At 41.3% G+C, this 24,497-nt stretch overlaps 1 protein-coding gene across 3 annotated transcripts in view; it reads right to left on the bottom strand.

The window, feature by feature from the left end:
• Positions 1-513: 513 nt before the first annotated feature.
• LOC105477278 (prostate androgen-regulated mucin-like protein 1) overlaps positions 514-24,497 on the bottom strand; it is a 111,494-nt gene continuing 87,510 nt past the window's right edge. For all 3 annotated transcript variants that reach the window (XM_011733732.3, XM_011733733.3, XM_071093506.1), the window contains 2 exons: positions 14,038-14,116; positions 514-4,497 (listed from right to left, as the gene is read on the bottom strand). In XM_011733732.3, coding sequence (XP_011732034.2) covers positions 4,413-4,497; positions 14,038-14,116 — 164 coding nt within the window. In that variant the 3' untranslated portion in view covers positions 514-4,412. The remainder of the gene's footprint in view (positions 4,498-14,037; positions 14,117-24,497) is intronic.

Below are 24,497 nucleotides of genomic sequence, written 5' to 3'. Positions count from 1 at the left end.
ATGGAACAAAATGAATGGGTTTTGCTGCTGCTCTTTTCTTTGGAATCAGAACCATCTTCAGTTAGCTTTTGGGGGTTGAAATTATATTTTGGATGACTGAAATTGCCTGCTATTTAACTGTCAGATAAGGATGAGTATGCTGAATTTAATTTTTAAAGGGGAGTGAAGCAAGTGTCAAATGTGTCACTAGTGCCAATATGCCTTAATATGACTTGATTATGTATTGCTATCAACTCATTGAATCAAAGTGTTTGTTTTTACATCTATTTTATAAGGCCCAGAGTATATTTGGGAGTAAAATCACTGCTTGAAAAGTTTCTTCAATTCTGACATTCTTCAATTCTGTTTTAAGGTCAGAGAGCCCTTTCTGCTATGCAGAAAATATTTACTGGTGTGGGATACATTTTCTTTAAGAACAAGTCAGAACTACTTAATATGAGCAGTGTTGAGCATATCAATCAAGTGGTTTAAATAACAAAATATATCAAAATGTGAATCATCCACAGCCAGACGGAAGCTTTTATCAACTTTAATTGATATAATTATAATTGGTATGCAATATGTCTTACAACAAATGTGGATACAATGACATCAAATATCAAAGAAGTTTCCCATCTTTCCATCTTTAAATGACTTCAGCTAACTCACCCCAAGAGAGAAATCTGGCATTGATCTCTTGGTTAGCATTATTACCAACATCAACTAGCACTATTAAAATCAAAGATGAAATGGTACATTCATTTGCCAAAAAAAAAAAAAAAAAAAAAAAAAGGTTAAAGGCAAGGAAGGTGAATCAACGTGCAAATTAGCGTCTGGCCCAATTGCAAAATTCATTTCCTGGATGCGAGGGATTGAACCATGCACACTTGCAACAAGATGAAGGGCAAACAGATGACATCAAATCAAAATCAACCCCACAAATAATCCAGAAGACCTCAGATGGTAAAGGCCAGAGGTCTACGTCTACTGCTGTTAGTGCTCAGGTGTCCATCCTGTTTTCCCTAATCTCCTGATTCTGACTCAAGAGTCTTTGAGACCTATGTCCTAGGCCATCCTTTCATCTAGAAATGGAAACCATTGCTGTGACCCCAGGCATGGTCAACCCTGCAGTGATTCAGCTGCACAAAGGGGTAGTCCAGAGCTTAGACAGCTGTCTGATGTGGCTAGGACACAACTGTCATGTTAGAGAATAAGTAAAAACAACACACTAGTATCATAGCAAACAAGAAACTGGGATCACTTATACATCTACGTAATAGTCAAACTGTCTATAAGTATTTTTCTCCAGAAACTGAAAATACCGTAGACGTAATTTTATTAATCCTCACAACACATCTGTGAGGTAGTATGGGGTGAGATCAACCTGAAAGCATCACCCCCATTTTAGAAATGAAGACACAGACGTGCAGGGAGGGCAGGAGATTTCACTGTGGCCACAGAAAAAGAAAACAAAGTAGAATCCCGCTCTTTCATCATCTGCGGTCGATGGTCGAAAAGAGGCAGCTTGCCTCCCTCCTGCTCTGACATTCTCTCTAAAGTGTTATGACTAGACCTATCCACGGATGGGACATGGTTGTATAGACCCACTGGAGCCATTTCCCTTAGGTAGACCTGAACAGGTGCTCTCCCTGAGGTCAAGGACGTCGATTTTCGGTATATATTTCAGATATGTGTGTGTGTGTGTATGTGTCTGTGTGTGTGTGTGTTTTAAGTAACATTTGTAGAATATAGTTGCTAAAATCCTTTGGCCAATTCAAAAGCAGAAAAGATACATTTGGCAAAATAAGGTTCAACCCTTACATATTTTACACTCACATAACATAAGAAGTGTTAGAATTGTTATGGGAAACTGTCGCCTTGCTGAATACATCTGCTCTAGGCCCACATCTCTCTCTTTGCCACACACATTTGGAAGTCAATAAGAGCAACAAACCCATTATGTGCCCTTGCACAGTAGCAGCCTTCAGTAAGAAAAAAAATGCCTGCTTGAGTTCACGGTTTATAGAAGGCCGTGGTTCCTGGGAAGAGGCTTGCCCCAGCATTGACGGCAGAGGCAGCCATCAGAAGTGCACCTCTCCAAAGGTGTTTCACAAACACTGTGTCAAAATGTTTTTGGCCAAGGGAGAAAACAACACATGGAATGTCTTGTTTTTATCTGCTTTTCCTTTGCCAAACTGAAAGCCCTATGATGGGGGTGGGGAAAGAGAGACAGTTACTCAAGCCAAGCACGGCCAGAAGGGGCACCCTTGGTCATTTGCTGCCCTTTTTTTCTGACAAGGTGACTTTTTTGGTTGTTGTTTTCAATATTCAGAGATATCACGATTCCAGTAAGCCCCCTCCTCATTACCCACTCTGGTTGTTGTAAAACACTGCTGGGGCTTGCTCATTCTCCGTTTGCACTTACAGAGTTTAGGAATAATTTTTTTTCAGAATTACTCCAGTGCGTGGGTTGGCAGGTTGTAGAAAGTGGCACTGCCCCTATTGTCTCTGAGACCAGAGGGGTTTAGAAAAGCAAGGGTGGTTTTCATGTCAGTGCTTTGCCGGGCCACAGCCAGAGACAGGACGAGCCGGGGTCAAGTTTCTGTAAACTAAACAGTCATGACAGCATGGTCCAACTTGAGAAACAAAAGTCCATTTTCAGGTTCTTTATGACACCGTAGGACAATATAACACATTTTGAAGTCAGACCCAATGTTTGTTTTCTACTACATGAAATCAGGACATAGATGCTGCTTGCTAATGTCAGCTGTTACAAGAAGACAGAGTTGTAGCCACGAAATAAAGCTCTCTAGGAAGCACACAGAAATAAAAAGGTCACCATGCATACCAAGAACAACCCACCAGCCAATAAACTAAACGCTTTGGAGATAAAAACTTAACAGATCATTTCACTTCATTAACAGTAAAACGTATCACTGATCTGTGAGTGTCTTGTTCTGTCACAGTGGGCACTGTGATAAATCAGGGCTTCTCAGTCTCAGCACTATTGATATTCTGGGGTGGATGATTCTTTGCTGTGGCAGGTTATGCTGTGCATGGTAGGATGTTTGGCAGCATTCCTGGTCTCTAGTAGCACCCCCAAGTCATGACGATGAAAAGTGTTACCAGACATTTTTGAAAGTCCCTAGGGTGGAGGCAGGGGGCAAAATCACCTCCTGGCTGAGAATGATTGCAATACACGGATGCCAACAAAGAGGAACAATTCTTTCTCAAAATTTATTGTGCAGAACTTTATACCCAGAGTTGCTCATTTATTAAAGGGAAGAATTAGTAAGGTCAGTGTGTGGGAAGAATAAACGGATTAATCATAGTCTGTTTCCTATGAAAATGCCTCATTGAGTAATTGCAGATAGACCAGTGCCTCTTTTTTGTTTTGTTTTGTTTTTAAGCAGTTTACAGCCATTATCCAACAGACAGGAAAGCAGTGGACCAGTTGCTGTGTGGGTATAAAGCAAAGAGTTTCTGGGCTCCTCCAAGCTGTGGATGTCTCCGGCCATTATCGACAGCTGATTCTCACTAGTCCTAATGAGGTACTCAGTGCAGGTTAGCCTCCTTCTCCCCCCGCCAGCTTCTCTTCCACTTCCCCACAGTGTACATGCCTCTCCCTTTCTCTCTATAACTCAGCTCATCTCATAGCCTTTTTCTTTGGAAATGCAACTCTGCTGATCATTTGTGGGCTGGGATCCCAGCTGCCTTTTGAACAGAGCAGACATCCTTTACAGAGACAGCTGGCCTGGAGGGGAGAACAGGTAGGGGCACACTGAGATCCCCCAGCAACCTGCGAGATTCTGCCCCGTGACCTGCTGGCCTCCTCCAGGGCACTTCCTATTTTCATCTTTCATTAATTAGGCAGCTGAGAAGCTGCTTTCCAGCTTGTAGAGCCAAGCAGGCAGCATCCTGTCACAAACAACCAGATAAATAGAGATGAAAAAGGAATCTGAGAAAACCCTGCTCTCTCCCATGCAGGGTGAAATCCTCATAGAGCTCATTTCCTTTTCCCTCATTAATATTTAATGTAATTTCCTAAATAGAAGTTTAAGAAATAACACAAATGAAATGTTCCCCTGAAAGTAACCCCTGACAAAACAACCCAAATCCTCCTCCTCGGTCCTTCTCAAAGTGGGTCCTGCAGTGGGGAAAGAAGCCTCCACCATGGTGGTCTGGCCTGGCTGGTGCAAGGCTGGCCCACTTCAGCGGCAAATCAGCCTCCACTCACCTTTAAAGAATGGTTTTTTGTACCAGAAAGGGGAAGTTGTAGCAGCCAGAGGAGAGGGAGGAAAACAAAAACAACCATATCAACAAAACAGGACTTAAGATTGTCGTTCAATGCGCATCAGGTACTTATTAATTCTACTGGATAAGCACTTATAAATAAAGAACAGTTCATCCTCATCCCAGGCCATATTCCGTTGTTAGGAGTCATCGTACAGGGGGTTGTTGTAGTTTCCCCAGGACCCGTAGTCGTGGTCGTCCAAAAGCCTTCCATAGGAGGAATGCCTGGTGGAGAAACAGAAGAGGGTGGTGATTACTTGGAAAATCATCCATCTGAGGACAGCGTAATGCCCTGCACTGAACTGGGGATGCTTACGGGGCAAAAGAGAGGCAAAGGTGTGATGCTGTCACTAGGACAACAGACCCACCCACTGTGGAGGTCCCGGTCTACCAAACACCCTGTCAGTGACAACTCTTCCTGCTAGGATCCCGACTGGCACGTTCTGTTGGGATCATCTGAGTCCTTGTCTTCTGGATCTCCAGTGCTGGGGAAGGAAGAGGAGGCTCCATTTCCATAGTAATTTAATAAGAAGAGATGGGAAAGGGAAGCTTGCATTCCTAACATTCTGACATAGGTTCTGGGCTTAATTTTCCCTGAAATAATGGTGACACAACCACAACCACTGTTGCTATCACCACCTCTCCTGACATTTATATTGTCTTATAATTTATGAAGTGCTTCTATATTTAGTTTTTACTTGATCCTTAGAATAAAGCCATGGGGCAGGTATAGTTTACACTTATTTCTCTGACAAGGAAAATGGGGCTCAGAGATGTTACTTGAAGAGCCCAAAGTCATCCAACTAAGCTGTCAGCCAAATCCCCATCTCCTGTATCTAAATCCAGCACTCAGAGTTCAAGTTCCCAGAGTCTCATTAGCACCTTAGTTGAATGGTAATATGGGTTAAGCAGAATTTGGTGGATAATTAATTGTGAGACCCTCTCTCATAATTAATAATACATCTATAAGAAATGAAATCAGATTGTTATCACTCCTCTGTTCAAAACCTTTGAATGGATCCTCCTTTCAGAGTAAAAGCCAAGTCATTAAAATGCCTTGCAAAGCCCTATGGGGTCTGGCCCCAGGTACTTTTCTGAGCATACCAGCCCCTATTAAAGGACCCTTGCTCCCTCTGCTACAACCATACTTGTCTCCTTCTCCTCACTCTCATGCCTGACACAACTTTGTCTCAGGGCCTCTGCACTGACTATTCCCTTGGCTTGGAACAATTGTCCTCCAGTTCTCCACACAGCTCATTCTTTCATTTCCTTCAAGTCTTTGCTCAAATGTCATCTTTTCAGTGAGGCCTTCCTTAACAACTTGATATGGTTTGGCTGCGTCCCCACCCAAATCTCATCTTGAATTGCAACTCCCACAGTCCCCACATGTCGTGGGAGGAACCTTGTGGGAGGTGATCAAATTATGGGGGCGGGTCTTTCCTGTGCTATTCTCATGATAGTCAATGAGTCTCATGAGATCTGATGGTTCTGTAAGCAGGAGTTTCCCTGAACAAGTTTTCTCTTTTTTTGACTGCTGCCATCCACATAAGATGCGACTTGTGCCTCTTTGCCTTCCGCCATGATTTTGAGGCTTCCCCAGCCACATGGAACTGTTAAGTACAATTCAACCTCTTTCTTTTGTAAATTGCTCAGTCTCGAGTATGTTTATCAGAAATGTGAAAACGGACTAAAACACAATTCAATTTAAGTTTTCAACCCCCACCCCAGACTCCCAGCTTAGTATTTCTCATAGTACTCATCACCTTCTAACACATGATATAATTTACTTGTTATTGCTTCTCTTCCCTAACTAGACTATAACCTCCATGCAGGTATGGATTATTTGCCTGTTGTGTTTATTCTTAGCTCTAACTCCAGCACCCAGAAGAATATCTGACACATAGTAAGTCCTCAATATGTATTTATGAAAGAAACAGTGATTGTAAAAAATAAATCCAGAGTTCCCCTCAAAACTGATCTGTTCATAAGACGGGAGCTTCCTGGAAAGGAATATGGTCATTTTAAGACTAAAACCAATGGCAGGATTAGAAGAACATCACAAAATGAGCATTTGTTACCTCTAAGGCTCATGCTAGCATATAAATTATTATACCTTGCCACTGGAAATCATGTATGCTAGATACAGCACAAAAATGACCACTCCCACTAATTTTTATCTCAGCTAGATGTGAAAATTAAACAAAATGAAAACACAATTCGAAGGTGCAAAAGCATTTGGTGTACTTTTGTCTGTGCTAAAATAATTGCTACTGCACTTTTGAAGCTTATTTACATCTGCCAGGTATTTGCAAAAAGATGAATTTTTTTTTTTTTTTTTTTTTTTTGCAAAGAACTAGACCTTGGCTGTGCTCATTTCAAACTCTTAGCCTTCAAAATTCTGATTTATGTCCTGAAGGCTGACTCTGCTGACCTAATCTAAGTACCCGAAAACCTGAAGATGTTCCACAATTTACTTTGCTTTCCATAAAGGCTCACATTCATTTCTGTGGGTGTGGGAATGAAAGAGACCACAAATAGAAACCCAGAAACACTACTGCTTCTTTGATCTATAGAAATAAGGGAGGTCGTTTTGGTAAACAAAGGTCATGGGCTGTCTATGGCCCAAATTTAAAACCTCCAGTTCCAATCAAGTCCTTTAGCAGGATAGTTGAGAAATGGAAACTATAGAATGAACAAGTTAAAAGCTTGTAACTAAAGCCCTGGAGCCCTGCCTAAATTTCAGCATAACTTACTGCTGCAAGCCTGGCAAACATCTACTTAATAAACATGCTGCTTTATTGATAGGGTACTCCTGCTTCACCTTTGTATGGTAATTGAACTTCTCACAGAATTTTTATATCTATCATATAATTTTATTCCCATAAAATGCAAGTTTGGTCAATAAATGTATGTCCTTGAATAAGTTTTTAACCCCCTGTTTCTTCATCTATATAATGGAGAAACTTTTTAAAAAATTGCTTTATGGTTGTTAGGAGGATTAAATAAGGTAATGAATATAAAAGGCTTGCCACATAGTAAATGCACACTGAATGTTGGCCAATATTGTTTTTTAATTTTTAATATGATAAATCTTATACAAGCACATGGTGAATCTGCCAAATAGTAAAAAATGTCATTGAATGAAAAGTGAACCTCCCTCCCAGTAGGAACTCTTGAAACTATATCCCAGGCATAGTTATAAAACCAGTTTCTTACATGATTGTTATTGTATTTGAATTTTTAAAATTTATTAATATGTTGGAATGGGGATTAGAGGTTTAAAAATCTTCGGGCTATCAGGTTTTACTGGCTATGGTTATCTTAGGCAAGACTATTTGGTTAATGTTATATCTGAATCTCCTATATTGTAAGACACATCTATACAAACACTAGTAAAATAAAGGAGAAAGACTGGCCTTTACTTTCCATTTTTTTTTGTTCTTGTTGTTGTTGTTGTTTTTGTTTTTTGTTTTTTTTTTTTGCCTTCCCATTGAAGAAACAGTGAGTTGAGTAAAATGCTGATAAGTGAGGAAAGATATACAAGAGATATGGATGAACCAAAATTGGGAATGTACTGAACCCATAGGGCTTATTTACCACATTAATGAGCTTAAACAGGAAAAATTGGGTGTGCAGGGATTCCAGCCAGGTTTGGATAAATTGGATACTATTGTAGTAAGAGTAAGACAAACACATTTTTTTTTTGTATGTGTGATAAGAGGACAATAATTAGTGAGCATGTTAAACTTTCTCTCTAGGTCAGATGGCTTACTATTGGCAGACAATCATCACAGAAAAGGTCTACACATTGGCACATCTGTTTATTTGTAAACTAGTTCGGTGCCACAAGGTAGCTAGTAAAAGTCTGTGTGGTTTAACAGATTCCCATGGCTTCCCCTTCCCCAAGCCCTGGTTCTTCTTGATTAGGAGTAAACAAATGTTATTGCTGCACCTCCAAACTTTCCTATTCAGACTCATTAACTCATCCAATAAATGTTCATTAAGCAACTACTATGCCAGGGACTTGACATTGTTCTAGTGGAGGAAACTGGTAGAGAATGCACTGATTCCAGTACAGGGAAGCACATGGTATGAGAGAAGCATGCACAGCAAGGAACTCAGTATGGAGAGGTGGGAGAAGGCTTCCCAGAGAAGGTCTCTCTTGAGCTGGACAACTTGAAATTAGCCAGATGAGAAAGGGGTGAACCAAACACCTCTCACAGAAAGATCAGCATGTTCAAAATTACAAAGGCGATATATCTGAAACAGGGCAACATATCTGAAATATATACGAAACAACAAGGCAATCTCTCTGAGAAACTCTACAGCAGAGAGTGTGTCTGGAGTGGGTAAAACACTCAAAGTGTGATCCTTGGACCAGCAGCACTGGCATCACCTTTGAGCTAGTTAGAAAAGTAAGTGCAAGGGCCCCACCTGGACCTACTGAATCAGTATCTATGGGGATGAGACCCAGGAAATTGTGTTTTTAATAAGCTCTCCCATTGATTCTTATGCACAGTCAAGTTTAAGAACCACTGAGGGAGAAAATGGAGTAAACAAGACCTACAGAACTCCAAAAGGTGACCTGAAAAAATCAACTGTGTATAACAAATTCTAGAAGATCTCGGCCTTTATGGCTGGCTGGGCCTACTCTAACAACCAGAAGAAATCCAACTGTACAACATGCAATCACTAGAAGACATAAAGTAAAATAGGTGACGTCTAACAAGAGATCTTAAAAGACAGGTCCTGTTGTGTCTATAAATCAAGACTGCATTTATTTTTGTGAAGAGAACACCCCATGTAGTCTGTCTGGGTCACTAGCACACCTAATTATAGCAACATCCACATCACTGGTCTTAGCAGATATGGTCTCCTGTGCAGGGAGATTATCTCTTGGTTGAACAGTTTTGAGCCAATTTAAACAAATCAAAACAGACTTATCTCATTCTTCAATCATCACTAATTAAAGACACTTCTGCAAAAGGCAGGCAGGGCCTTTGCTTTCTTTTAAAGTTGCAAACAAACCCTGGCATAAAGACTGCTCAGAGATAGTTTCCATTTATAAATGTGTAACATGGATGCAACTTCACAGGCGTTTCAGAACAGCACTAACGAAACTGCCAAACTGGAACATGGAAGACCGCTATATCAATATTCAATTAGGAAATGAGCTGTTGTACCATCTTTCTCCTCCTCCTCTCCCCTCTCCTTTGAATTCCTATGCCTACTGAATGGAAATGGTAGGATGGACACTGCGCTCCCAACCTCACAGCCTATGTGTTGGTGGTTACCAGTTTACTGAGTCCCTATTTGCTAAGCACTATTCTAACAATGACTACAGCAGTAACAGTAATTGCCCTTCCATCATCCTCACCTCATACCAGGCACTGAACGTTTATATGTATCATAATTTAATCTTTGTAACAATCTTGAGTTAGGTACTACTATTATTATAGTCTCATTTTACATGAAGAAACTGAGCACAGAGTGATTAAAAAACTTGCCCCAGGCTGGGCGCGGTGGCCTACGCCTGTAATCCCGGCACTTTGGGAGGCCGAGGCAGGCGGATCTCCAGGTTAGAAGCTCGAGACTATCCTGGCCAATATGGTGAAACACTGTCTCTACTAAAAATACAAAAATTAGCTGGGTGTGGTGGCGTGTGACTATAGTCTCAGCTACTCAGGAGGCTGAGGCAGGAGAATTGCTTGAACTCGGGAGGCGAAGATTGCAGTGAGCCGAGATCACGCCACTGCACTCCAGCAGCCTGGGCCACAGGGTGAGACTCCATCTCAAAAAAAAAAGAAACTTGTCCCAGAGTGCATGTTCTTAGTCACCATGCTACAGTCACTCCAGTTACTCTGCATTCATTACTTCATTTCATCTTTAAAACAACCTTGAAAGATACATATTATTAGCTCTCTTTTTTGCAGATTAAAGAAATTGAGGATCAAGGAGTTAATAATTTGCTCAAGGCCGCCTAAATAGTAAGTAGAAGAGTCAGCATTAAACTTGACTGCAAAGCTCACATTTTTCCCTCCACACCACATTGCTGCAGGTTAAAAGCTGGGGTCATAAACCAAGAAGGACCCTGCATTCAGGGCAGTTCATTTTATAAGTCACATCCAAAAGTGGCTCAGGTTACAAAAAGATGTGGTTCTCCAGGCAGGGGTCACTGTGACAAAACTAGGGGTCATGGGTCCCTGGAGAAAGGGAGTGTGAAAAGCAGATGGCTCTTAAGTTTACAATGTCTTTAGAGGAAATGAGGATTTGGGAAGAAAGGTGAAAAGTCCCAACCCACTGTTAGCAGAGCTTGCCAAGCATTCTATTTTTCTGGTCATGAGGCTGCCTTTTCAAGCAGATTCTCCCCTTGCATTTGCAGAGAACTTGGCTGGGCCAGGGCCATATCCTATGGTTGCAGGTCAGAAGCTAATGGCTCCCTATGGGTTGTGATTTTAGTCACTTGCTGCTCCAGCCAAACCAGCTAAAAGACCACAGAAAACAAACTTTTTTTTATGTTATTGTTTTTAGAAATCTGGAATGAAGAAAGAAGAGTAAGTTCCCAGCCAAAGCAAAGCCTATCCTTAGGAACATACATGCACACACACATGTCAATTGAAGTATTTTTGATGAATGATTAATGGGGCTTTCCGACAATCTGGCAAAATAACAGTTGAAGGGGTTTTAGCATAGCCTTAAGATTCATAACAACGATTAATCTCTTTATGTCATCATTTTACCGAAATAATTAATAGAGAAGCAGAAAGGGGCTTTCCTTAGGGGGTTTCTGAAACCCCTTAAGGGTCTAATAACTGTATCCATTCATTCTTAAGTTTATAGTGCTTAAACTTAAGTAGCATAATAGATAAATAGCAACCTTATATTTATGCCGCTGTGGATCTTACTATATTTAGGAGACAGAAGCTGAATGGGGAAGAATAATAATGATTTATTCAATTTAATCATTTACTTAATTTATCTGGTGCTCTGAAGGCCTGGGGAAAATATGGCTTAAAATAAAATTTTAATCAGCACTCATCAGAGCAAATTGTAATGGCCTGCTAACAAAATTTTCCAAGCATGGTAAGTTCTGTGATGGCAGAACTGTGTCACATCACTGATGTGGCCTGGCACATGGCTGACGCTCTACAGCGGTTTATCAAGGACTGTCTTCCCAGGGCTCCTTCCAGTCTACCACTTTGATGATGATGATGATGTTGGCAGTGCTATGTACTTGCTTCCAAACAAAGCTACGAGGTAGAAACTACTGCCCTTATTTGACAGGTGAGGGAAATGAGGGTGAGTGGTGCTCTATGACATGCCTATGTCACAGTGCTGGAAATAGTAGAGCTAGGATTTGAACTGAGGTCTCCCTGCTTGTGGAGTCTGAATTGTTAATCACTGTTTTAGACTGCCTGCGTATAGCCAGTGTGGGTTTAGAGGTGGTAAACTTGAATTCTTGCCAAAGTGAAGAGGAAGAGTCCTTCCAGTTACTTCCGCACCGTTTTGGGGAAGTGTGTAGCAAGAAGGAAATGTTTCTATTTCACTCCACACGTCAGTGAAGGTTGTATTTTTGATACGGTAGCCCGTTAGGAACTCACCATTGGTGAGTCTAAAATGACTCTAAAATGTATGTGTAAGTTCCTTTTTGGGGAGGAGGGGCAGAACATATTTTTCAACAGATACTTTGTTATAAAATGGAAACGAGGTTCCCAGAGTAGTTCATAAAAGCCAATTTAACTCATAATTAAAATATGGTGTATCTGCAGCAATAAACTAATAATTAAACCAGATAGAAAAAGGTACCATTCAGTAAGACATAATTTATAAAATTAAGTTGAGTGCTCAAGGACATGCAGACTTAATGAAGAGAAATATTTTTTTAAATCTGGGGGAAACTTCTGGATGCTTTTATAAAATGTTTTATTAGAAACAGATCATGTGGGCCCTTTCATTCCAATTTCTCTTCAAAACCTGGCTTTCCTGTTCTTTGTATCGTTGATGCAGGTGATATTGCAAGGCACTCTCATACTTGACATTATCAAGATTGATTTGGTGCACATTTAGAACACAAGATGGAGGGAGATGAAAGGGAAGGAGGAGGGAAGCGCTCCCAGTGGGCACTGGGTGGGGCTGGGCGATGAGTGGGGATGAGACGAGGCAGCAGCAGAGTGGATGTGTGGTCTGAGATGAGGAATCATATCCATGAGCTCTACATGGGAACAAGGGCAGGAGGGAAGGACAGGGTGGCACAGCTTCTTGAGGAAGAAGCATGGCTGCTGGGGGTACAAGTCACGGGTGTCTGTGTGTGTGCCACAGTGCCCATGGGATTGTGTGTCTTTATGTTTCATTGCTTATTTGTTCAATATATCAAGCACCGTCTTGGTCCCTAGCACTGTCCTCACAGACAAATCCAGGTCCTCAAGGGCCATACATTTTTTGTGGGGAAAAGAGACAATAAATAAGCAACACATATGCAAAAACAAAATGATAGCTAGAAAATAAAATAATAGACAGTGGTCATAGCCAGGATGGACTTAACAAGGCACTAAGAGAGTAAATAACACGGGCCCTAAACTGGAAAGGATATCTCTCAAAGGAAATGAGATGAAAGTCAATGTACACAGCATGAGAAGGAGCTAGAAGAAGAGCATCTCAGGGAGGGACTAGCAGGATCCCAGGGCCTGGGGAAGGAAGGACAGAACCTGATGTGTCCTAAGAATTGGAGGGAGCTGGAGTGACTGGAGCTCAGGGCTTCTGAGGGAGAGAGGGATGTGATGATTGGAAAGAGGGAGGCAGGCATGGTCCAGGATGACTGAGGGCCATGCTGAGGAGTTACAATTTAATTCTCAGTGCAAGGGGAGCCACTGGGGTTTTTCAGGAAGGGAGTGACAGGGCACAGGAGCTTACATAGAAATAGTTCTGGCTGCTGAGAGGAGAACGAATTGGAGGTCAAAGGTGAGTGTCCTCACCATGCAGCCTGTGTCTTTCTGTCCTTTGTTATGGGCACTGCACAGACTGGGAAATAAGACAGTCACTTGCCATCTGGCATATTACAGCTGGAAGGACACTCAGAGACTGTGAGTAATGTGGTATTGAGACTTGATTTCACAGAGCAATAGAAGACATAAATGGAGGACTCACAGAGTATTGCAACTTCCTATTAGGCTAAAGAAAGTAAAATCTCAGCTACTATTACTTAATTTCATAGGAGAAAAGATATTTTAAAACCAAAAATATAAAGACATAATCACAGGGGAAAAAATAGTTTTATAGGAAAAGCCACACCTTCCTTATATTTTTTACATTTTGCATGAGAATCAGTGGAAACCTCATTAACAGATTGGGTACAAATCCACAGTTCGGTATTCAGAACATCAGAATCTAGGAACCATTGATCCCACCCTTCTACCCCCTTTCACAGATGAGAATAGGTGAGCTTTAGGAGGCATGTGGCTTTCCCAGGGTAATGAGGTACATTCAGGACAGAGAGCCTAGGCTTCAGTCTCCTGACTCCACGTTAATTCTTCTTCCATTGCATCATCATGCTGTATATCTCAGCTTACTTCTTCTACTTTGCCAAGGTACATCTATACCTGTGTTGTGCGAAGTAGGAGAACACCCACCATTTTTCACTTCTCTGCCAATATTTCTGAGGGCTCAGATACCTATTAAGGAACAAGTATCCAGCAAAACAGCGCTCAGAACCAGAGCCCAATAACACAGAATCCTTTTCTTTAAAGAGAAGACTAAGCTGCGTCTCACCTGATCTTTAGGTAGGCCGCAACTCCAAACACCAGCAGCACCACGGCGATGACTGTCACGGTAATGGCGGCGATGCTGCCTGTGGGGGAGGAAGGGCACAGAAAAGAAGATACATGAGGATACGGGGCATCACGTGACTTTGGCGTGCATCGTATCCACCTTCTGCCTGATCCCATCTTTTCTCTGAAAGGGGAAAAAGCTACTTCAGATCATTCTGTATGACATTCACAGTTAGAATAAAACCCAGGAACTTAACTCTGTTACCAAAACACTTTTTATGCAGGTAAAATTGGGTAAATGATCAATATTTATCAAGACTTTTTGGCTGACCTGGAATTCAGAGAGGAGTACTTAGTCATATTTTGATTATCTTTTTAAGAATGACATCAATCTGTTGTTGTTGCTGCTGCTGTTGTTTGCAGGGGTAGTGGGTTTTACATTTCTTTTTGTCCTATTTTCTTCTTTTATGGGCTCTGCCTCTTCTTTCTACTACTTGTGAAATATTGAGAGACTTAGGATGTTTTATTCAAGGGTCACTACAAAGTAATGTGGTTGGTTTTTTCATAAAAATATCAGCAGTATCCACTTTAAAAGGGTCGCCTTGGTAGGAAATACACTAATTTTCATGAGGCAATCAAGTCAAAGCATTTTAAAACATTCCTCTGTGGGAAATATGTTCAGTTTTCATTCTTGAATAGTAAACTTGGTTTTATAGAGAATAAAGCAAAGTTTGATATATAGAATAAGGTCAGGTCTGATAGGTAACACTATTTTGTGTTTGTAGAAATATCCTGGTGCGATATAAAGTAACGTGAATGTTTTATTCTGTAGTTTGAAATCTGGTTCCAAAAGCAACTTTTGATGGGCAGTTTAAAAAAACTCTTTGAGCATGTACCCATGTAAGAATAACCATACCTCCTTCAAATACTACTTTGAAGCACAACATGCTTTTTGTGTGAGCTTTGCATTAATAATGAATATACTTTAGTATTTCACCTTAAAAATGGCAAGAATCAATTGGGTTCTTGTCCCCTACTACTTAAAGTGAGTTTTTGGCACTAAAGCTGGTGTTAGGGACCCCATTTACTCTTTTAGGCAACTGGGAAATTATTTACTAGTACTTCAACAAATGAATTGGACTCTTTTAAACACACTGCAAAGAGCACAAGAGATTTGGAGTCTGAATATGTGGATTTGAGTGTGGTCCAACTATTAGTAGCTGTGTGACCATGAACTATTTACTTATCCCTGACGACTCTTACACTACTTACCTGCTGAGACAGAGGAATAAGAGTGATCTACCCATCTTGCATGATTTTAAGGGGATTAATTGAGATGCCAGGTGCACCAGTTTAAAGCACTATGCAAATATATGATCCTGGACCAATTCTCATCTCTCGTGTACTAGGTCTCAAAAGTGATGACTCTCCCCCACATTTTTGGAGATTTATCACTGTAGATTATTTTAGTATCTCTTCTTTTATTTATTTATTTTTGTCTGCTGGTTATGAATGGCTCCTGTTACTGTTCGCTTTATTAGCCTTCCCACCAAAAGAATTGTAGCACAGTTAAGAAGCCAATCAGTCCACTTGTTAATTCTTTAGTAAGTTCTCAAAAGCTTTGGATGAAAGAATGCTACATCAGACATCTATGCTCCTGTTGGTTATAATTTCTAAAAGAGAGATTAAAAAAAAAATCATTGCTAACATTAAAACTGAGACGAAGACTTATCATATTTAACCATTTCAGAGCTTACAAGCTTCTGAACACTCACAGATCCATTTCTTTGCTCCTGGAATCATTTTGAGCCAGATTAATATAATTATCATAATAATTCTCTTTCCCTTTTTACTATTGTAAAGACAGAATTACGGCACTGAATGATCAAATGTGCAGACTGGGTCAAGTAGAGAACATCCGAGGTCAGTTCCCCTTATGGAAAACCTCCACTCCTACTTCGAAAGACTCCTCTTGGCTTCTTGGCCTCTAAACTGTGTTGAAATTAGAACAATTCAAAGTTCACTGAAGCCTCGTAATAGCTCTTTTAAAAGCTTATGAAAGGAGGGTTATAACCACAGGGTAAGGTGATAGGAGTATTTTAAGATACAAAAAGATACAGTAATTGCAATTAAGAGAAGCGTAAAACACTGACCTTTTAATTTAATTTTTCTTTTTTAAAACTGGAAGAAAAAAGAAGGAATATAGCTGATTTTCCCGCAAGACTCTTCTTTCTTGCTCCAGGGATAGCTTAATATAGGAAATCACAGGTTTGGCCTTTTTCAGAGATTCTTCTCTAGCTTTAGCAGTTGGGTCCCCTCCAACTTTGTGATTTACTGAGTTTATTTATATACCACCTCTTTCTAAAGATAAATCAGGCAGGTTCTCCAACTAAAGTGCATTCTTTTTTTTTTTTGGATTGTAAGTGATAGAGTGACCACTTCTCCTCCATGTAATGGGTGGCTCTCTAGCTCCAAGTTTACCCCCAATCTTCAAATGGGGCTCTTCCACGTCACCCTACCATGTCCATAGAAGACAGCCTATATGACCAGAGCTGGAATTAGCCAGTTATTTTCCTCCTGATGGGCCCTTGAGGGCAGTTAGGCAAAGGGGCACTTCTGAGAGTTTGTACATCCCAATATAAGGCCAAATGGTATAAGATAAAATAGAGAGTACTTAAATATTTGAACCACTGTATTAACTATTCTGCTACCCACTGACTCTTCTCAGTGGATGCCAGCCATGGGAACAGGAGTCCTCCAGAAGCAGAAAACCTTTATCTGGCCCTGAGCCTAGGAGATCTTGTATCCTGAGCTTGCTGTTACCTCCACAGCAGTGGCTACTTTCAGAAGCAGCTGGTAACATCAGCCCTGGGAAGTTCCACACCTGAGGGCATCACAGTTTGAGAACATGAAGGGGTTGCTGAGCCCATGTTAGCACAACTTTATAGGGTGACTGAAAAGGCTTTATTTCCTCCTTGTGAAAACAAATGCCATTTCCCCCTGAGTTCTGTTTAAACTAAACTGGAATTCCCCTCCTCCTCCTCTTACATTTTTCAATATGAGGAAGGGAGAGAAAAAATGAGGAAGGTGTGGCTGGGGGGCAGGGGAGCCTCTGCCTTATGAGGAAGGTGCGGGACACTGACAGGCAGTGCACTGGGAGTGGAGACACGGGGAAGGTGGCTCGCATTTCATTTCTTCCTCATTGGGATTTGTAAGTTAGAGAGTGGGTGTGACTCATGTGATAAAGCCCTGGAATGGGCAGAAATTAAGAACTGGAGGAAACTTATCTATATGTTTTATAATCCAAGATACAAGAATATTCCACCGTACTAGCACATTTCACTCTACCAACATGTTCTGCCTATCCAAAGGGTTGGTGAAGGCCTGTGAACCAAAGCCTCTCTGAATTTTGGTCTCCCTGAAGTCTGGAATTCCTCAGGGTTGCATTTTGCCACTTTTTTTTAATGTCCCAGGACCAGAATAAATGGGCTAAAGAATAATCGTAGCTACCGTTTGCAGGCGACTACTTTGGGCTGAGACTGTGCGCAAAACTGTACAGCTATCATCTTATTTAATTCTCTTTACAAGGTGGAAGAATTGTTCCCATTTTATGGATGAGGAAGTTAAGGCTCAGAGAGATTAAGGTTTTACATGAGGTAAATGATTGAACTAGCAATTGGACCCAGTACTATTTAATCCAGGTTTTGCATTTTTAATCATTAACTTTTCTTAGCTTGGCCAGTTCCTATTCTTCTTCATCATCTAGCTAAATATCAACTCTTCTGAGCTGTTTTCCTTGACACCCCTGAATAAATTACAGTGTCGTGTGTTCTCAGATCTCAGCATCAACTTCTTTCAAGCATTCTGTGTTATGTTCATATGCTTCCCTAGGTCAATTCTATTCATGGCCATCTTGCATCTCTTCCCATTTCTTTGTGCACCGTTAGCTTAAGGCACCATCTTTGTCCCACAGAGGATACTTAACTGATGTATTTAATGTTGAATAAACAAATATAATTTTAGCTTAAAAAAGATTACTGGAAATTTTTTTATACCCTAATAGCTGTGCTAAGAAAGTTTCCACACAGCTGACTCACCACATATTCACCTTGGAATCACTTGCTCCAGTTCTTACCTGAGTACCTACTCCTACGACTACATCTGTGGTCCCACCTCCCCAGCCCCTGCCCTTCTCACTGTGCACTTGAAAGTCCCCATCAGTGACCAAGGTGGTTAGCTGGAGGAGAGTTCATTTAGGAATGAATCAGTCCATTCTCATGCTGCTAATAAAGGCATACCCAAGACTGGGTGTCATATATATATATATATATATAAAGGTTTCATGGACTCACAGTTCCACATGGCTGGTGAAGCCTCATAATCATGATGGAAGGTGAAAGGCACATCTTACATGGCGGCAGGCAAGAGAGCATGGGTAGGGTAACTCCCTTTTATAAAACCATCAGATCTTCACTATCATGAGAATAGCATAGGTAAAACTCACCCCCATGATTCAATTATCTCCCACTGGTTCCCTCCCATGATGCATGGGGATTATTACAATTCAAGGTGAGATTTGGGTGGGGACACACAGCCAAACTTTATCAAGGAATAATTGTCTAAATAGAGTCAGATAACATCCTTGAAGCAGCCAGAGTAAACTCCTGGTCAGCCTGGTCGGCCACTACTCCACTCCCCTACAACCCTGAGGAAGGAGGCTGCCTTCGGGGTTATTCCTTTCCCTGTTTTAGCTCTGTTCTATACCCTGAGGCAGTCCAGGAATGTGTGGCATCATTTAAGAGTCTCTCTCCCCACACTCACACATCCCCATGGGCCCACACGCCACACACATGGGCCCCTTTTCTTTCTCACACACTCAGAAGGGGTTCTGTTCACATCCAAGCCTCCTGCCTCTCACTTGACTAAAAGGGTCCTTCTGTATTCCTGGGCTTAGCAATATTCTCAAACCTCAAATGTTCCTCTAGGGACTCTTCTCATTGAGGGATTTTCTTTTTATTTCACTTTAAACATGAAATAAACATTTTATTTGAGCTCTTTGGAAGAAATATTAGTATTTGCCCAATTGTATCAAAAATGTAAATACTAGGACATGATGGGATGAACCCAAACAACCTCTGAAGAAAGAACTTTGCTGGGCTCTTTAAACAAGTTTTTGTTGCTCTGAGAGAGCTAGGGGTGGAGGAGGTGATGGTGGAAAGTTTCCAGAGGTGAAAAAGAGGTGAGTGTCTCACTGCTATCCATAGATGACTCCTGAGCCACATTCTCCTTGAAAATTCACCAGTCAGCTTATTTAGAAGGTGCATGTAGATACTTGACCAAGTTCCTGAGTATGTGTGCATGCCTCTGATCTATTTTGAGAAGAGTCTTTAACAAACCTCTTGACTGTTTTTCAATATTCTTGCTCTTTTCTTTCCACTTCCTGGTCCAGAGATTAGGTAAGAATCGGAGAAGAGGAGCAGGTGGCCACTTCAGAGTGTGTGGCGGCTCCTTCAGTCAAGGTCACCAAGAGGGAAGGAACATTTTGTGTCAGAGGAATTCTTTCTCTTTAAAAGCATGTGTCTGTGGATGTGCTGGAGGAGGGAAGTGGGTCACTGGCGAGGGCTTGACAGTTAGAACTCTGTGCCTGCTGAATCTCTATATATTATGCTAGGCTCTTCATTTTCACAGCAAGAGTATCAGATCATGTCTCCTTCCTCCAAAGAACAACAGTAATAGCAAGAGAAATAAACAACAACAAAAATAAAAGCAACTAACATTTTCCAGTTACTTACTGTGTGCCAGGGACTGTTCTATGAGCTTCACTTATTTCAGTTCATTTAATCCTCATGAGAACTCCATAAAGTAGGTATTCTTGTTATCTCCATTTTACAGTTGGGGTAACTGAGTCACAGAGACGCTAAGGACCCAAAGCCACAGAACTGCTAAGTAGAAGAACTGGGATACAAGCACAGGTTCGAGAGTCCATGTGTTACCCACTAGGCTCTCCTGCCACCCTGGGCTCTAGTACTAAATCTTCAACTGTTTTAAAATAAAACCTACAGCTCTGGTGCATCCTCTGTCTGCTTTCTCTTAGCTGCCCTGGAATCAGGGCCTGCCTTAGGCTGTGTGATGACGTGGGTCCTCTTGTACATACTGGTGAAGGAAGATTGAAACTCAATAATTCAAATTAATTGGAAAGAGGGCTAGTTAGAAGCAGACTACAGTTCTAGAACAGCAGCCTTAGATTGTTCGGGTCATTGGTTTCTAGTGTGTGTTGTGGTGCAAAATAACTGCTCAGAATGCTGCCAAATGCTGTTCATTTCAGTATATTAAATAACCCAGGGTACATGGTAACTGCAATTTGCTTCTAGTGGGGTGGTAGTGGGAGCAGGGTGTAGTTTGTGAGATGGAGAGAAAGTTAGAAAAGAAAACCTCAGTTCTTAGACACTGCAACCTAGGTAGATCCTAATTTTACCATTATTGAAAGTCTCTTTGTCTTCTGGCCTTGTCTGCTTGGATTTCATTCCCATTCTTCTTTCCATTCTACCCCATGCCAGGGGAAGCACATCTTGCCTCCTCCCTCTTACCCCAAATCCACCCTATAAGCTTCTCCTGAATGAACTCCATGGGCTCACCTTAAGCCAGGACAGTGTGGGGTACAGAGACTCAATAGGCCAGGGCCCTGAGGTGTCACCACTCCATGGCAGAGACAAGTGTCAGGCCCCAGGAACCATACTGGGGTGTGCAGGATTGGATGGATAGACAGGCAGGGAGGCAAGAGAGGTGAGTAGTGCCAGCCTCTGTATTTCTGCCTGTAACTAAGGTGGGTGGGCCTGTAAAGTCTGGAGCAGTCTTGGAAAGAGCTGGGAATGAAGCTGTTCTCTGATGGATGGGGCAGGACTTGGACAGACAGCAATGGAGGATCAAGGCAGGAACCACCTCGGAGGAGAGCAGACACCCAACATTTATGGGCCTGAAGGGTTTGCACTGGGCTTAAAGACAGAGCACCTTGACTGGTGTTCTTATCTAAAAAATGGACTAATCCCTGTCCTCTCCACCTCACAGGGCTACTGGGAGGATCAAATGAGATGAAATGCTTTGTAAATTAGCATGAACAAAGAGGGCTGTTGAGATCTTTGTAGAGGCCAGTGCCTTCATTTTATGGATTAGGAGACTGAAAGGCTGCAGGACTGACTAAGTGACAAAACGAGGACCACAGGCTATATAAGAAGGCATAATGGAAACTAACAGAGATCATGTAAATGGTTGAGTACTCAGGACCAAATCATAAAAACTCTGAAAGCCAGGGATCATGGTGTTTGGCTTGATAGTTTGGGGAGCAGGGACCATGGAAATGCTTTGGGAAGAAGGATGCACCTTTTATGCAAAATCCTTCTCAAGTCCAGCTTTCTCTTGGAACTCATCCCTGATGACAGTCACTATCTTGAGTCCTCTTTTTCTAGACATTTGCTGTCTTATTGTGTATGGGACAATTTAGTAAATTTATTTTAGTATGTAACTGATACTGCCATATGTAGCTGTGGGTGGTTATGCATATTATACATATAAGACGTAGATGTATGAAATACACTGTCATACCAGTGGTTTTATGGGAATACGTTCTGCCTACTCTCTAGACTGAAAGTCTCTTAAAGCCAGGTATACTACATTATACTTTATTATTTGTCTAGGCCTAAAGTAAGTGATTCACAAAATAACTCTGATTTCTTCTGAAGCACAGCTACTTTTAAAAACCTGAACTTTATTAGTAGTTACGTTGCAAAAAGAACGCATCTTTATGAAGAAAACAGCTTGCATAAAAGTATACTACAGAAGTGTTTTTAATTAACACAACCTAAGCTTGTCCTGTAAATAAGTAAATTAGCCCTTTTCCCCATTACTCCTCTCTCAAAATCTTTACATCATTAAGTTACTAGTCATTTGTTTACACAGAGTGGCAGAGGTAAACTTTATCAAAATTAGCCAAGTATTATCACAGCTGGAATATTTTACCTCATGTTTGTACTCTTATCTACATGCTAGTTAGTGGGCAGAATTGGGATTCGAACTGTGGGGTAGGATCCCAACATCTATGTTTCCACTTCATGTTATCAGAAGACCTGGTTTAGAGACTGGCTTCACTTTTATCTAAAAGGATGTTACCTACCTAAAACCTGTAGTTAAAAATGTATGCTAGAAATATTAATCTTGGTTGAGATAATAAAATACTTGCTCTTGCACAAGCCCAGTGCTTGTTTCCTCTTTCTTCATTCCTCTCTCATAGGGGCACATCAGCTGTATTTTAAGGACCTGGGAAGCGCACGTTTGCAATTAATGCAAACCAGGCACACATGTCGGCACAGTTCTTGGTTACCATGGTTTTAAAGTTTCTTCACTTCACTTAGAATTACAATCTTTTCCCACACGAATGAAGCCTCTTTTCCACTTGGATTTTATTTTAACTGTGTGTTCAGGTTGTTCAATCTCAGCTCTCTTTTGACACCTGTAATGTGAACTATACTGGTTTTCTAAGAATAATGAGAGATATTCTTCATTGCCTTTTCTCAAGGCAAAGCAGCCATTTTCCACCTTAGAACAACCGATTAACACACAGCAACTCCAGCTAAGTGTCCAGGATCAATCCCCTCATTCAGTTGTGCTAATGGTGCTCCCCAGATCAAAAGAAGTGTGCCAGGAATGAGGAACATCAGAGGCCAGGCTGGGGAATCTCAACTCCTAGGTCATCTCTGTGAAGGAAGCTTAGAGGAGTGAATATGGACTGCAGGAAGCATGCCACCATCTTGCTCAGTAGGTGCCAGCATCTCCGTGAACAATGAGAGAGAAGAGCTTTTTGTTGTTGCTGTTGTTGTTAACTGTCTCCTCTATCTCTTTAGTATTTCAGTGATGAAAACAAGGCATGACCATGGATAAAATAATACTAAAGGGGCTGGGAGCAGTGGCTCACGCCTGTAATCCCAGCTCTTTGGGAGGCCAAGGCGGGTGGATCACCTGAGTTCAGCAGTTCGAGACCAGCCTGGCCAATGTGACGAAACTTTGTCTGTACTAAAAATACAATAATTAGTGGTGTGTGGTGGTGAGCACCTGTAATTCCGGCTACTTGGGAGGCTGAGGCAGGAGAATCCCCTGAACCCAGGAGGTGGAGTTTGCAGTGAGTCGAAATTGTGCCACTGCACTCCAGCCTGGGCAACGAGAGCAAGCAAAACTCAGTCTCAAAGAAAACAAACAAACAAACAAACAAGAAACTAAAGGGAAAAATAAATGAGAAAAGTTAGCGTATGTCCTTTGCAAAAATCATCCAGTCTGCTAAGGTAAAGGCTCAGATTCTTGTGGAGTTCACCAACCTTGGCAGGTGAGAGCTTCCACACTGGTATTTTCTTGGTTCAGAGGACATAAGCAAGAAGGAAGAACTTCTAAGAGCCCAAGACAAAGTCGTAACCCTGGTTGCCAAGCAGTGTGCAAGTTTATCTTTTTTATCACAGAATATGGGCAGGGAACAGAGAGTCATAGTTTCAGGTTACCTATCCTGACACCTTGGCCAAGGGCAGTGACATCAATATAATTACTACAGTCCCAAGGACTCAGGGATCTCCTAGGAACCACAAGCTAAATTTAGCCTCACTCCATGTCATTAATCAGCAAGGCCACGCAGGATCTTGCTTTTGAATACTGTATTTACCAAGTGTTAATTTCTCCCAGACTCAGGAATTCAAAGTTTTGGAGTTAAAAACATTGGAAAGAAAAATAATTTCCAAACTTTGATGCAAGTTAAGGGAAGAGTACAACTTCTAGGTCTCAATTGTCCAACCTTGGGGGCAGATGGGACCCAGGCTAAATCCTGCAGCTCAGCTTTTGTTTCCCCCAATGCCCCAAGATTGCCTTTCTCTTAGCTAGAAACCTTCAGTTGTTTGGACTCCACTTTTCTTTGGATTTTCCAAGTTTTCTGAAACTGTTATTGTTTCAAATGTGAACATAGCTATTTTTCTCCTTTACACTTTTTGGATTATGCTTTTCTGTATTATGCTATAGGCGGGTACTTAAGTGGACTTTTATTATCTAATGGTCACAGTAATAATCCCTTTGGGAATCTTAAAGTGTTTTTACAAACATTCTAATTCTTCGAGTTAAGAAAATCAAAGTCTAGAAGAGTCAAAACTCTTGCTGGTTGGTATCCACACTGAGAATTAAGGACCCAACTGTAATAATAATAGCTAACATTTACACAGTGCTAACTATGTAAGAGGCACTTAATATACTTGTCTCATGTAACCCTAATAAGAATCCTGTAAAACAGGTACAGTACTATAATTACCCTCATCATCTAGATGAGGAAAATGGAACACCTGTGATAAACAAACTTGCTCATTTCTCCCATTTAGCAAATAGCACAGGTGAGATTTTAACCAGGCAGTCTGATGCCAAAGCTTGTGCTGTTACTACCAT

The sequence above is a fragment of the Macaca nemestrina genome, chromosome 3 (assembly GCF_043159975.1).
Source record: "Macaca nemestrina isolate mMacNem1 chromosome 3, mMacNem.hap1, whole genome shotgun sequence".
NCBI classification, from domain to species: Eukaryota; Metazoa; Chordata; class Mammalia; order Primates; family Cercopithecidae; genus Macaca; species Macaca nemestrina.
This window is presented reverse-complemented; position numbering and strand designations above follow the sequence as displayed.